The 16,788-nt window shown below is 31.8% G+C and overlaps 1 protein-coding gene across 1 annotated transcript; it reads right to left on the bottom strand.

Moving 5' to 3' along the window:
• Positions 1-1,416: 1,416 nt before the first annotated feature.
• Positions 1,417-16,788, bottom strand: LOC111625215. Its single transcript, XM_023368298.1, is given in 22 exon segments — positions 1,417-1,877; positions 1,945-2,127; positions 2,212-2,278; positions 2,356-2,529; positions 2,602-2,799; positions 3,219-3,345; positions 4,925-4,994; positions 5,067-5,257; positions 5,331-5,416; positions 5,494-5,606; positions 5,679-5,921; positions 10,163-10,312; positions 10,437-10,752; positions 10,822-10,995; positions 12,027-12,215; positions 12,356-12,482; positions 12,559-12,628; positions 12,702-12,892; positions 15,184-15,269; positions 15,344-15,456; positions 15,531-15,746; positions 16,434-16,788. Coding segments are annotated over 21 exon segments (3,210 nt in total). The 5' UTR covers positions 15,715-15,746; positions 16,434-16,788; the 3' UTR covers positions 1,417-1,719.

Genomic DNA, 16,788 nt, shown 5'->3' on the forward strand with positions numbered 1-16,788 from the left:
AAACAGAAATTACAAAAGTAATTAGAATTAGGAGAGTTAAGTATTTATCTTTTGTATAAATTGCTTTATGTTTTGTCTACGTGGTAATTCCGCCGTACCAATCATGATCGCGATTTTCAATCTACCCTATTAAAAATGAAACCTCATAACAGCCGAGAAAGTTAAACCACTGGTTGCTAGATTTTTAAATGCATTTTGTGCAAAATAAAAAAATAAAACCGTTTACACGTGACATTTCTTTAACTTTTCCTTCGTCTATGTTGTGCATTGCGATATGATTGAAAAGAGTACTAGGAGGCGGGCTTTCCAGACTCTTCCCATACCGTTTCTAGCTTCACTTGTTGCTGCAGGAAGGATTGGACACGTCTACTTTTATAATTTCCTTGGCACTGATCTAATAGTGAATCCAGGCTAGGATTGGGATCACTGTCAAACCTTTCCTTTTCCTCTATTAAAACGGATAAGAAGAAACATTGCGTTTAATGGTTTCCAAATGTGTACAACACTATACTGTGTGGATCATAGAAAAGTTTTTCTAAGAATATTTCTAAGATTTTCTCTCACAAGGGAAAATGGATTATAGGGTGTTGGGTACAGTTGGGGGCGGTAAGAATAAACCAAGACAGCGGTTTGAAAGTGAAGGTTTAAAGTGAGGTTTAAGGTTTAAGGTTTAAGGTTTAAAAGTGTAAGGTAGTAAGGTTTAAGGTTTAAAAGTGAAGGTTTAAAAGGTTTAATGAAATGATTTAATGATTTAAACACTTGTTTGGAAAAAAATAATCAAAATTAAACATCTATACTTGAAATCCATGAATTTACCTAATGCTGCAAAGCACTCTTCGTTAAGCCAAGTGTATTTTTCTATGGAATTTGTAGTGAAATTAAAAAATGTAGTTCCTTTAAAACTGCAAAGTTCTTCTAAATTCTATAAATGATATAAAAATTTTACGTGATATTTTCAATTCTTTTTTTAATTTTGTTTCACTGATGGCGTATGTTTAATAAGCTACATATTTCACAACTTTTTCACTATTACTTTGCAATACAATCTAAAATAAACAAAATAAAATGTATACTAATTGTTTTAAGACGATACTTTTAGCAGAAAGTGTTTGGTACGGCTGCTTTTTATAATAACGTGAAGAAAACCCTGAAAAATCCACGTGGCCAGTCCATTGGGACCACAGCGTGTGATGGTTTTATCCATTTAGACACTGGTGGGCACTTACTAGAATTAAAAAAGTATTATTAGGAAATGAAAAAACCCGAGTTGTTAGATGTGGAAAGGTATGTGGAATCGAAAGTTTAATCTTCAAAGAGGGTGAACGAAATTGTCCCCCCCCGCACATATCCATTAATACAGAAAAACCTCCGAATTTTTTGCATTTCTTGACGTTTCAAGGTCGCCTAGTGTTTTTTTGTCTTATTCCTTCAGTCGAATACAGTCTTATCATTACGAAAAGCGATAATGTACAAACTACATTCTTATCCTTATCTATACATATTCAAAACTAAAGATTGATATCACTTAACTTATAAAGTTGTAATAATTCGCCTCAGAATAAAAATTATTCAAGCTCTATTCTAAGTTTTAATTTCTAATTAGAAAATCAAACTTATGGTAATAATTATCGATATTTTATTTAGATCTAACAAAATTAATATTAATAAAATTTTAAGGAAAAACAGCAGAGACTCTTAATTAACCCTTCAAATTCTCTTTTATCGTTCTTTAAATTGCAGTTTCAACTCTTTAGCAGGTCGAAGAACAATTTCTGGACATAGAGCAATCTTATCAGGATAATCAACAGATTTGACAATGAAATGACGTAAAATATTGCTTATAATAATCTTCTCTTCCATCAATGCAAATTTTTGACCTAATTACAAAATTGTACGGTAAATTTTGCATATAAATATCTTTAATTGCATACACATTGTACTTACCTATGCAATTTCTTGGCCCTGCCGAAAAGGGGATGAAGGCGAAAGGATGTCTTCCTTTACAGTTTTCTGGCAGGAACCGATCGGGATCGAATACTTCAGGATTTGGATAATATTCGGGATCGTGATGTAGCGAATAAATTTCAATAAAAATAAAGGAATTTGCTGGTATCGTCATTGTATCATCTAAAAGTACATAGTCCTTCCGTAAATTTTTAAAATTAAGTTTATCATATAAAGATAAAAAAATATATACATTATATTATTTACTTAATTTAAAATCTTCTTTGGTTTCTCTTCCAATTATTGGAACTGATGGATACAATCTAAGTGTTTCCTAAATTTACAGAATTTAAAATAACTAACAGCAGAAATATGTAATTTATAATGCTAGAGTTATAAATAAGTCTATACCTTTATAACACATTCTAAATACTTCATCTCTTTGATATCTTCTGATGTAATTGGTGTTCTCTTATCATTTCCACATACACTAACAACTTCGTCGTATACTTTCTGCTGTATATCGGGATAAAGTCCGAGATTGTATAATGTCCATGAAATGCCTACTGAAGTAGTATCGTGGCCCTGAAGCAAGAATGATTCTAAATTACTACTTAAAAATACGTTTAGTGTTATATATACAGCATATATACATACAGCGAACATGAAGGTATCCACTTCTTCTCTAATATCTTCTTCAGTGATGTCTCCATTATTCAAATGATGATGGAGAAGAAGAGTGAGGAATGGTTTTCTGTTTTTACTCTGTGTATATACATTTTCGGAATCTTCATCCTTCGTGTTTTGTATATTTTCGTAGTTATTTTGCATTTCTTGTTTCCTTTCAGATATTATCTGTTTACATGGAAAACTTGAGATGTATTGATAGTTTGTATTTCAGTAAAAATTACTGCCAATAGATACTTTGGCAGATTGCCAGGTGTTGCGTGCCTTATTTCATCTCTTGAACAATGCAACACGTGGGATAAGGCAAGGCTGCTCACATGCAATCTGCGAAAGGTGGAGTGTTATCCTTTTCTGAGAAGACTTTCAACAGGAGACTGGCCCCTATTTAGTTATTAAACCGATGAAAAAATCCGAATAACTCCATGTGACCATCTCTTTGGTCAAGCTCGAATCTGCGACCAACCAGTATTAAGTGGTTTTCCGCACTTGCCCATCAATAAATGAATAAGAATATAATATCTCATACTTAAACTGCTTACATGTAACGATATAAAGTTATAGCAAACCCGATATGCAGAATATCATACCTTTCTTGTAAAGCTGTGCAGAGTGTTAACAACACGATTAAATTCTCTTCCTGAAGATGTTAATTTGAAAAAACTGTCCGACCAGAACCAAGGATACATATTTCTGTATAGTATCAATTCCTCAATTCTAGAATTAAAAGCAAATATATTATTTAATATAGATAACACTGTTCTGCAAAAAAACTTTTTTTCTATTTCTGAAAAAATACATTGTGTTACTAGTTGTACTTCGAGCACTGAATTCAAACCTGTTTTTAGTTTTTTTCTGTCAGGGATAGTTTATGAGTAATCACAATTTTATTTTTTCTTTATGTTTCTGATATAGTGCAGGACACATTAGCTGAAATTCAAGAAAAAAATCAGTGTTTTTATGATGTTATTAAGTTCATCACATTAAGGGAGGTTGGGATCTAACATATAACATATACATCTTAGTGTATTTGCTTTGTAGCATTTATTTCACATGAGCAATTACAGAAAATTGACAAAAATGAGCCACCATATAGTAATGCACATCACTTTTTCTCTTGTATTGAGAATTTTTCTTCTCTCAAATGATATTCCAGCAATAATCTGCTAACATAGAATGTACCCACTTCTCTTCATAACGCCTTTCTATAGTAGAAATGTCTTTATGGAATCTTTTGCCATGTTCATCCGATACGTCACTACAACTCTCTGTGAAGTAGTTCAGATGAGTCTATCATATGTACCTTCAGAGACATATTGCATCCCAGATATTGGTGTGCTTTGATCATGTCATTCACCATTGCTTTGTAGTTGGTAGCTCTTCTTTCGAGGAAGTTTTCTGATACCATCTTGAAACACTCCCATGCTCTCTTTTCTTTGGCAGTTAAACATGCTTCAAAATTTGCATCTTTCTGCAACTCCTTGATTTGCGGGCCCATACATACACCTTCCTCTATTTTTGCAGCTGAAAGATGGGGAATTTGTCAGCTAGATATGCAAATCCACTGCCTGTTGGATCCATGGCCTTTACGAATTGTTTCATTAGGCCAAGTTTGATGTGAATCGGTGGAAGTAGTATATTTTCAGGAGCTACCAGACTTTCATGTTGCACATTCTTTTCGTTCACTTTCCACCTCCACTTAGGCCATTTTTTTACATTTGGTTAGAATTTCTGTCATGACTATCCCACTCGCAAAGAAAACATGCATACTTCGTGTAGCCTTGTTGCATTCCCAATGTCATAGCAATTACTTTGAAGTCTCCACATATTTTCCATTTGTATTCATTGTATTGTAATGAATTTAGCATCCTTCATAAGAATTTGTAATTCTCTTTAGTCAAGCTGGCATAAGCAACTGGAACAGAGGGCATTTTATTTCCATTGTGGAGAAAAACACCCTTGAGACTTATTTTCAATGCATCTATGAAAAGTCTCCGCTCCTGTGAACTGTAGGTGAAGTTCAGCACCTTCATTAGGCCAGCAACGTCATTGTCACGTTCGATTATTACTGCATGCAGCAACATACACATATTTCTCTATAACGTCTGTGTTTGCCATGAACTGTGAATATATACACATATATACACGTTACACAAAAAGTATCCCTGACAACAAAATTCTGTTTCCAGATTTGAATTTCCCATGATAAATTGGTTTAGAATCACACATTTTAATATCAGAAATAGAACCCTTGTCAAACAGTGTATAATTCAACATGAATATCACAAATATTTACCTATTAACTGCCTTGACATATTCAGATTCTTCATCCTGTTGAGCATTTATTTCTACTCCCATTGCAGTTTCTTAATAAATATATTATAAAAATATACTAATACCTTATAAGATTATGTAGCAATTGGATTAATAATAGATACCTGCTATAATATCAAGAGTGCATAAGGATAACATGCGAGTGATGTTAACCCATGGATCTTGTACTTTTTTCTCTAGTTTATCGATTAAAATAAAACAATGCTTATTGATAACTGTATGAAAATTTTCTAGAATTTTAAAGTGAAATGCTGGTGTTAATAACTTTCGCCTTGGCTTCCATAACTCTCTGGATCTGTATAGGAAATTATAAAAGCCACACTCTTAATACGTTCATAGTATTACTTATTTATAATAAATGGATTTACCTGGTAATTAACCCATTTCCTAGCCATGATTTTAATGCATTATACATCCAACCTTTATCTAGAACTGTGTGGCTGTTTATAATTACCTTGAGAGAAAAAAAATACACTTAATTAATATAAAACGTACTTTTTAATTTAATATAAATATTTTTGAAAAATTTACTTCGATGTATTCCGGTTTGTACAGATGTACAATAAAGTTTCCAGCTACATAAACAACGTACAGTCTTTCTCTTTCGTATAGACGACTTTTGCCATACATATACTGGAAAATCCCTGATTAAAATTAAAATTGAAGTTAATAAATCTAACAAAACTTATTAAAATGAGGAAATATAACAAACTTACAAACTTGAGGAATGTAATCTGAATTAGTTCTATTCAGCATTACTTTACAAAATACATAAAAAAGATTAGGTATTGGTGAAACAGTTAAATTACACTCTTTGAGACGGTTTAACTGTTTGTACTGATTCCATTTTGTTATCGATATTAAAAGAACTACACAAATAACAACTATACATAATTGCCATAACATCCTTTCAGTTTGAATGTACAAATTAATAATAAATTTGATTTTTAAACTTTGTTCTTAGATAAGGCATTTCTTATCTACTCTATTATCATACGATTTATTTAAATGTAGTGTTAATATGCTCCTTTTAAACGATAAACAATTAACACATGAATTTATTTGCTTAAAAAACATAAAATAATTTACCGTTTAAATGATTTTATTGAAACAAAATACACGATTTTATATCGTTTTACAGTATCAGCAACAAAATAATTAGCAGCAGCAATCAATTATTTTAATATCTGAACAGATACTTAACTTTATTGTTTAATAAAAAAGATAATCAATTACACACCACCAGCAACGAGTTACGCAACTTTCCCTGCTTTTATGAGATTTTATTTAAAAATAACTTTTATATTATTAATCATAATAAATAAAATTTCGTGTTGTGCCATCTGTTATGAGATTTTGTTATAAAAATATTTTATATTATTAATTATTATACAATGGGTAAAAAGATTAATTTTCAGGGTAGGAATGTGTTTGAGAAAAAATTGCAAATGGTAATAACCAGTAAAATCGTCATTAATTCAGACCATACTCGAGATGCAGTTAATTGCACAAACCATTCGAAAATAGTTATTAGGTTTATTATTATTTAAAGGTGCTTGTGTATTTAATGATTTTACTTTTTAAATAAATTACAGACATGTATTTTTTATTAACTTTAAGAACTATCATAAATTATATCTTCGCATATATTTTATTGAACTTTTAACTTAAATAATTTCTATTATTAGCATTTTTATATCGTTGATAAATTTTGCAAATCATTTTAATACAGCTTTGTACATTTAAACGGATGTTCATTGCACTTTCAATATGCCACGCACTGCGTTTTGGTCTAAAAATAGCGCGTAAGTCAGCCTGAATTCTAGGAACCCAAGGCCAAACACTGATTACGATCATGTTGTCACCATGACGACTATGACGTGTATACAATGTCGTCGTTATAACCAACTGTTCTGGTCGATAGAGAATGTTTGATTGTTTGTTAGATATGTACTCCTAGGCCGTTCGACCAATTGCTACGAAACTCGTCAGTTACGTTAACATACTTATAAATTAGTTAATGTCGTATATACCACTTTAAAATATTAATTAAATTTATATATATATATATATATAACATTGCCGCAGTAAATAAAATAATATGATATTTGTTATATATATAACAAATACTGTATCATATTATTTTATTTACTGCGACAATGATATAGCGCAAAGTAGTATTTTGTAGTACAAAGTATATGATTACTTTGATGAGTAGAACATAGCACTTACCTGTGTGGAATTGAAAGTTTTAATAACTCCTATGTTTAGTTGCTGAAAATTTCTGAAATTTTGCAGAAAGATTTGCGGATTAGGAGATTGATGCTGTTAAATTTTTCTGGTTAAAAGTCGAGGGGTAGGGAGATAAAGGGAAACGTGTGTATCACCAATATGGTCAAACTTAATGATGATTTTACTGGTTATTAGCATTTACAATTTTTTATAAAACCCTAATTTACTCTCAAAATTAAGCTTTTTTCCATTTTATAGTAGTTAAAAATATATATAATGTTTTTAAATAAAATATTATAACAGATGGCGCCACCAAATGTTGCCTGGAAAGTTAAGTAACTCATTGGTGAATTTTTTAAACACTGAATTTCATATCAGAATCATTATATTTTATTGTTTTACATATAGAAGAGAGAATGCTGTATACTTACGTACGTATATGTAAAATTCGTACCTTTATCACCAAGTACAGTGGGTGATCGGTTAACGAACATAATCCGTTCCCAGGCTTTGTTCGCTATCCGAATTGTTCGTTAACCGATTATCGATTTACCATAGGTTTTAATGGAAATTTAATTAATTCGTTCTGGAGACTCCCCGAAATAAAAAATATATACTTTCTTACTATGTTTATTTATATTATACATAATAATAAAAAATACATACGTACACAGTCTTGCGTTTTTATTAGTAATGTTTTTTCAGTTTGAAAGGGTTAAAGAATCTGTTTAATGTCGATTGCTTTTCTCTCTTCTTCAGGATTTTTCGTAAGTAATTAATAGCATTGCAATTGTAGAAATCCTCAAGCCTCAACCTGGTTTGGATGCCATTCTAAGACCGTTGTTCTGACATCCTCACACTTCTTCAAAGGATCTTTAATAACAGATATCGGCATTAATCCTCTTTTTCAGAAGAAAACATATCTCGCTGAGTTTCTTGGTGTTCTTCATTAAAGAGTTCATGGCATTCTTCTGTCGTCAGATCCGTTTCAGGTTCCATTATAAACTCTTCGATGTTCTATATTTCTCAGATGTGATTTTTGTTACTCGTTTAGCTGCTTGAGTCTTCTTGATCATACAGTATTTTTCTTTAAAAAATGAACTGTGGCCTACTGTAGACTTATAACGCCATACTGCCAAGCAACATTAGGCATCTTCTGCCAACTCTTTACCTTTGCTATTATATTCTCACCTTACAAAAAAAAAAAAACAGACGCAAAACTTAACGAGTGCCTACCCGACAGTCTCACTAATACATAAAAGAATTATTTTCTCATAAAAATAAAATGCTGGAATTATAAGGGAGAGTTTTAAAGTTCGGAGGAATACTATCCGATCGGTATATACTGGCTTGAGCGTAGATTTCGAAGTTTCCCACACTCCGAAAAGTTTCGAATTGTTGCCCGAAGACAAGGAAAGTCCAATCGGTATTCGTTATTTTACGTCGCTTCTTCTTGTGTTTGTTCTGTGGAGTGTTCGTTATCCGATCATGTGTTCGTTGTCCGAACATAAAAATCTTTCGCAAAAGTGTTCGTTATCCGATTTGTTCGTTGTCCGATCTGTTCGTTAACCGATCACTCACTGTACAGATTGATAGCGATCGATCGAATGATCGATTTTTAACTTTAATATTACTTTCGGACTTATATTGTTACATCATATTGTGGTTAAACCAAGGGAAAGTATAGGAGTGTTTCTTTGTAAACATGCAGAATATAGATGATCTATTGATGTAAAGATAATTTGAAAGCTGTCACAATTATTATACGTTATATGAAATTAAAGTTTAGTCCAGACTATACAACGATGGTCCGTATCAATTTTTAGATACAAACGATCTGTTCTCGCTCAATTTGAAGTTGAAAGTATAAATCGCACGGCATCAGGAAGCACGGCATTGACTCCCCGTTAAGTAAAAAAGTCACTGACTGACTGACTGACTACATATACAAGAATTAAAGTTGCAGATTTTCGGGGGTCGATTTCTCCGTTCCCCAAACACCTGAAGTAATTCCGAATATCTCGTTCGAAAGAAAATTGTATTCTTAGATAGTGTGCAAAATTTCAAGATTTTCTGTAATACGGTTGCCGAAATATAAGCAATTGAAAAGTGTAAAAATCGCCAAAAAAAAAAAAAAAATGCATTTTTTTCTCTTTCTTCGTCCGGCACATCAGACGCTTGTAGAGAAAAACTACTTCGTCTACAAAGCTCAAATTTTAAACTTAAGCCTTTCTCGTTAAGCTTACAGAGTAATTCTTCCACAACAATGAGATAAGGTAGGGTGCTTCATTTGGTAGTTTCGTCACGCCAGGCGCACTACCAAAACTTTGCATACTAAAGAACACACTTAGCGCCCAACTCTCTAAATATGTCTTTTACTATTTGCTCCATATCAGTGTCATTTTAACTTTTGTCATGTGACTAAAATATTCAATAAAACTCCCATAAAAGAAGCCATTGTATCTGCCAACCACAAGACAGGCGATTCAGAACAAAGCAATGTCCATCGATTGCTTTGTTTTGAATCGCCTGTCTTATGGTTGTCCATCGATTGCTTTGCTCGATGCAATGTCCATCGATTGCTTTGTTCGTTTTTGCTGCTATTTTCCATTACGTGTTTGCAATGCCGTTTATATTTTTCACCCTAAATTTCGTTACGAGAGCACGGACATTATCATTTCGATTCTATTGTATACTGAAAACAAAGCCATTTACTTCTTCTTCTTTACATTTAAATGGATCCATATTACATTTTTGGTTCTTCGAAATTAATGGAAAAGATAATAAAATTTAAGAAACAATTTTTTAACGTTTTATTAACTTCAAATTTTAATTGTTTTTATACACTAATAACAAGTGTTTAATTAAAAAAAAAAATACAAAACACGTTTGTTTTCTGGTATTGGCTGTGTTTATACTATCAAAAACTAACTCAATACTTACATAAACTAAGTAACTTTTTATCTCTTTTCGAATTTTAAATGTATACCGTTTACAGATCTGAGTACCAATTGGCCACATTCGATCATTTTATCAGGTTTATCTTTGGCATATATCCGGAAATGACGTAATACGTTAGCTATTACCACTTTCTCTTCCATTAGGGCGAATTTTTGTCCTGAAAATTTTATACATAAATATATTATTTGACGATAGATGGCGCTACATTTCATAGACGCGTCATTAAAGTTAAATAAGGGCATAATCGCTCCATCTATCTTCAAAATTGCATACTATCTTACCAATACAATTTCTAGGTCCTGCCGAAAAAGGAATATATACGAATGGATTTCTTTCTACGCAGTTCTCAGGATAAAATCGCTCTGGATTAAACATTTCTGGATCTGTGTAGAATTCAGGATCTCGATGTATGGTATGTATGATTATAGGTATTAATGCATTTTTCGGTATAGTTATGCTACCTAAATTTTAAAATAATGAACATAAATATATCTAATTATGGTTTAAAAGCATAGTTATAAAATAATTACCAATTTTAAATTCTTCAGTATGGCAACGAGAAATGAAAGGAACTGGAGGATAAAGTCTTAATGTTTCCTAATAATGAAAACCATATTTGTAAATTGAAATTTTCAATTTAAGATTTTTATATTGTATTTAATTTACCTTAATAACACATTCCATATATTTCATATCTCTTAAATCATCGCAAGTAATTGGCCTTTCTTTGTCATTTCCAAAAATCTTGTACACCTCTTCATAGGCTTTTTCTTGTATATCGGGATATAAACCGAGATTATATAATGCCCAACTTATTCCTATCGCCGTTGTGTCGTGACCCTAAAGAATGAAAAAAGGAGTAAAGTTAATTAATTAATTATTTTTAAACATTTTCATTCACTGGAATAGATTCTGGAATGGATCTGGAATAGATTCACTTTGTGGATCTATCTTCAGATCCACAAAGATGTTAGATTGATTGCCTTTAAACCCATCCTGCTATCAAGTTTAGTTAATTATAATTTGATCTTTCCAAAATTAGATAAAATCTAAATTAGAATCTTCATACAATATTACATTGAAAAAGTTTCAAAGAGAAGAAGAACTCGGATGCGTATAGGTGACAAGTAAGCAAGTCAATGACATTATCAGTTTCATAATTAACAGGATTTTCTGCTTTGACTTACTTACCTTGCATCATATTCATGTGAACCCACGAGAACCCCAGTCCTCCAGTCAGAGAGAATCTTTCAATCAATTCTTTGGCATGAATAATTTTACAAAGTTGCGAGAATATTTTCGAATTATTCATATTGAGAGATAATAAGACATTTTAAACTGTCCGCAAGTTCTAATACTCTTTTAAGATAATGCATGTTAATGGTTTTAGAAACTCTACTTGTTTGCCTTCGCTTTAAAAAAAAAAATGTCTTTATTTTTATTAACATTAATACTTCATTATCAAATATTGAAAGAATACTTTTCATTAAATTCATACTAGTAGTTTTCTTTTCGTATCGGATAACAAACACGAAATATTTCAGGATGCGATATATCATTAATATCATTAATGCTTGAGGGCCCACCAGTGGCCGAATGGATAAAACTACTGAAGTTGATCGCGGTTTGGAGCCTCACCAACGAGCCGTGTTGTTTTCCAAGTTTTTTCACTTGTATAACACACAAATAAAAGCCAGTTTCACATAAAAGTCGTCCTGAAAAACCTCTCTCTCTCTCTACAGATTGCTCATATCTTGAGTTTATTACCCTGCTTAACTTACAATCCTACGTTTATGTATATTTATATATTTAATTGTTAAAATAAAATTTATTGATACATATGTATACATTCACATTAACAAATTGTATACCTCAAACATGAAGGTGTCCACTTCTTCTCTGATATCCTCTTCAGTAATGTCTCCATGGATTAAATGACGATGAAGTAAAAGATCTAAAAATGGCTTTTTCTCCTTCTTCTGAAAGAAGACATCATCTTTGTTCTCGACTTTTAATTCTTGTAAAATTTTAAGGAATTCTCTTTTTCTCTCTAATATTACCTTGAAATTTTAGATAAGTTTAGAATTAACGAATTTACTTTTCTTACGAAGAATTATTTTATTAATTTCTCACCCTTATAAATCATAAAAGAAACCAGTTTAATTTCTAGCCAGTAGTTACAAAAATAGATTTAACTAACCTGGCTACTAAAATTATGTATAATGTTTACATATCTCTTGAATTTTTTTCCAGCTGATGTTAAATAGTAAATAAAATCGAATTGATACCATGGATACATTGTTCTTTCCGTAACCAAACTCTCCATTCTAATAATATATATAACGTTTTAATTTATATTAAATTAATTTTCTTTTTATTGTTTTTTTTAATAAGAAAACTCACTTTCCCACTGCTTGAACGTATTCAGAACTTTCATTTTCTTGTGATTTCAACTTCACTCCCATTGCTGTCTCTACAATGAGATATTTTCCATAGTAAATGTTACGAAATGTTATCTTTTTAGCATAAAATTTTATAATATTTACCTCCAATTATATCTAATGTACAGAGAGACATCAGAGGCACAATATCGATCCAAGAATTGGGTTCTAATTTATTTAATTTTTGTACAAGAACAAATGAATGTTCGTTAAAGATGGGTTGAAAGGTTTCTAATATGTTAAAATGAAATGCTGGAGTTAAAAGTTTTCGTCTTTGTTTCCATTTTTCCTTGGTGCTACAATAATAAAAAGTAATTTGTAATAGTCCCATGTTAAGTAATGGGAAAGGAGAAAACAGTAAAATAACACTAAGTAAAGAGACTAACAGAAGGAAAGGTAAAAAATTTTGGAATAAGACAACGTAACACATGGATGATCTGCGAAAGAGTTAGGGTGCATCCCTGGAGGACTGGGATGTATTTAGATGCTAGATACGTGAAGAAACCTCGGAAAAATTCTTCCTGGCCTGTTTGTCTGTTAGGTGTGGACTAATGTTTGGTGGTTTTATTTAGCCCACTTGACAGGTGCAGAGAACTCATTCATCAAAAGAAAATTGAAGAATATTTCAAACAATTTAATATTTTCCATTATTTTTCACTTGGACGAATTGGTTAAGAATAAATTAAGAGAAACTTAGTTGTGTCCGTATTATCCACAAGTTTCCAGTGAAAGTTCAGGTATTTTCCCGTACTGTAGTTCCACCGTCGTGCTGTCATTAAGATACTGCAAGAACAACAGAACTGCAAAACAATAGAATTGAGAATATAATTGATTTAAAAATTGATTACCAAGAAATGCTTAATGATAAGTGTCTTGACTCATAACTATTTTTCAAGTGGTAAAATAGGTAAAATTTTAATTAATAAATTGTCACAAAAACTTTTTGTCCTTAAGACAAATATAGATTCATCACAAACCCTATCTGCAAGTACTGTAATCATTCTGTATAGACTTGTGTGTCTAATCATGACAAAGTTTTTTTTATCAAGCTGTATGTACAGTACTGTACTGTACATTTATGGCTAGTTACGTATTCTCTTAAATTTTCATAATTATTTAACTGGAATGGTTTAATACACGGGCAATCTCGATGCATCATGTTTTCGTGCACACCACATTCAGCTTCAAGCCATTTATAAAGTACAGTACTCTCTGGCTATTATGGTAACCAACCACTACATTATCTTCCGGAACTGGTTTTATAAGACATGTCGCCAATGAATAACTAAAAATTGTAGACTTACACTAACGACTAGCAGCTTCTTAATGGCTACCAAGACATATGCCCACGTTCTGGAAACTTGTGGATTATCATCTACAAAGAAAAATGGTACCACTATCATCAATATTCTTATACTTCACATATCTAATCAAGTAGAATGATCATTAGAAATGAATTAGACACGAATCTGTCTAATTCATTTCTAATAATACGTAAGAAAATGAATGTACCAGTACGTAAGAAAAGAAAGAAATGAAGCACTAACCTTCACAATTAACAATAATAACTTTAATTCATTGTAATAGTTGTGACCAAATAAATAAAATCACTGAACACTGGTACTTAGTTGCTCACGATGGAAAGTCTTCTTGGAAGATATCCCGTTGGTGAGGCGCGAAGCAACCGTGAAGAAAACCCGGGAGCCACATGGAATCTTCTGGGTTTTCTTCACATGTGTAACATCTAAGTAGGGATTAGTTTCTCAAAAAAATTTCTTTCGGGAAGCATTCCCTTGACAGATCGCTGACGTGTTGCATTGCCTTATTCATCCATCCATATATTAGTTTATATAATAGTTTGATACACAGAATTCTTGTTTTATGTACGCTGAATTCACATTTTCGTATATTTTCAGCCGACAAATAAAAATTTCTAATTAATTCAGTGACAATTCCTGCCAACTATTTATTCTTTCATAAAATCTCTTTTACTTAATACAGAATGTTCGAAATTAAAGTTTACATTTCAAAAAGATACGACTCTGGAACTCGCCAGAATAACGTCATATTCCACAAAGGAGACTTCTATGATGCCTTTTTATTTCAAATAAAAAAGTTAGTTACAAAAATGTCTGCTAGAGCGATAAATAGCGCTCAAGACCGAAAGGCTAACTCAAAATATCTCAAGAAACTTGCGATATCAACGGTACACACAACAGCAAGTTCGATATGCTGTCCTCCATTGTTATCCACACTAAAATTCTGAATGTTTATGCAAATTTCCTATTACAGCATCGAAAGAAGCTGTTGTAAAAGCAGGAAACTAAAATTTTGAATATCCACTAGGATGTCACCGCACCATTTACCACCCCAGTGGTGCATTTTGTAACTAAATTTTCTTTTGTTTCAAATAAAATTCCATCGCAAAACTCTCCTTGTGAAATACGAAAACTGGAATCTTATAATGATATAAATAATCTTGCAAATAGATAAAATTTTATCACTGAGATAATTTAAAAATAGTATTTTTCAGGCAAATAGAATAAAACTAAATTAAGAAATAATTTTAAAAAATTAAACATTTTACCTAGTTAGAAGGCCAGTACCAATCCAAGGATGCATCATACGATACATTGGTGATTTATTAAGCACGTCGTTGTTACTTAAAATTGCCTAGATATTATAAATAATAAGGCCTATATTTTTAATCATATATTTACAAATCTATATTAGGAATACATACTTACTTTTATATATTCGGTTTTATAAATTTGAACGATAAACAACTTCGAAAAGATAGCAGTAAAGATCCTCTCCTTCTCAAACAACTTACTCAGACCACATATCGTATTAAACATAGCTTCAATACATTTAATATTAGAATAAATACTAAAAACTAACTAATATTAATATTAAATAATTAATTAAACTTACCAACTTGATCGTAAACTCCTCGATTTCTAAACAAGAATCTCCAGAAGTTATACCAAATTGAAGGGAATAAAAATGCATGTAGACCATCTTTCTTCAATATTTTCAGTCGTTTCTTCCATCGAATATGTGAAATTATTGCTGCTAAAGCAATAATTAGTATCACAGTCAGGAATACATACGCCATTTTTGTATTCTTCACTGATATCAGAGTGTTATCTGTGTTGAAATTTAAACTATATCTATAAACGTAGAAGGGCGATAATATTTTAAATTTATCATTTCTTTTTTTATTCTGGCACTATCACACAGACGAGTACAAAAGTTTTAAATCTCTAATGGAATGGAATTTTTTTAAAAAATAAAGAAGTATCGCAAATCCATTCGACCGATTATTGGAAGTTAGATAGCTATTATTGAAAGATTGATCGCGGGCCACATAAATTCATTAGATGGGCCGGATCTGGCCCATGGGCCATATGTTGGCCACCCCTGATCTAGGGCATGAGCCAGTCACAGTACACTCTGACACCCAGTCTCCATTTCAGGCCTTGAGCAATGGGTACCACCAAGACCAATTGGTACTGATGATCAGAGGTGCAAGTGGGCAAGGCAAGCATGACAAGTTGACCTGAAGTGGGTCCCAAGCCACATCAGGATCCTGGGCAATGCTCGTGCCAATCACTTGGCTAAGATGGCATCCAAAGGCCCATTTGTAATGGAGAAGGTAGAACCTCTGGCAAGTTATATAAAAGGTACTCTACTGCAACAATCATTGGAACTTCAGACAGTAGGTAGGNATTGATTTAAATGTGTGTTAAGCAAAGAACATTCACTAAAACAAAGATGAAATTAATGTATCTTCTTCGATTTCTACAAAGGTAATAAATATATTAAATTTCTTACTAGATGAAAATTATAAAACGATTGTCTTATTGGATCTTATAGGGTGGAGGTACTTTGAATGACGTAGTAAGATATAACAAATCGTAAAGTTTAAATTCTTCCATAATTATGGCGGCAAGTATTGCCTCTTCTGTAATAACAAGTGCAAGGATCTCTTCTTTCTTTCCGGCTTCGCTTCAATTCTCTCAAGATACACGATGTCCTAGTAAATGCAAAACTCCTTTATATTTGCGAATTACTAACAAAATGGCGTTGTTATCACGTGACTTGCAAACTCCCCATGTGATTCATCATTTTGATGGCTGTTGAATCAAATAAATAAAGTTAAATCCGCAGTGATTTTATTAATTTTAAA

This window comes from Centruroides sculpturatus, unplaced genomic scaffold (assembly GCF_000671375.1).
Source record: "Centruroides sculpturatus isolate CEXI.00-Female unplaced genomic scaffold, Cexi_2.0 scaffold456, whole genome shotgun sequence".
In the NCBI taxonomy this organism is placed as follows: Eukaryota; Metazoa; Arthropoda; class Arachnida; order Scorpiones; family Buthidae; genus Centruroides; species Centruroides sculpturatus.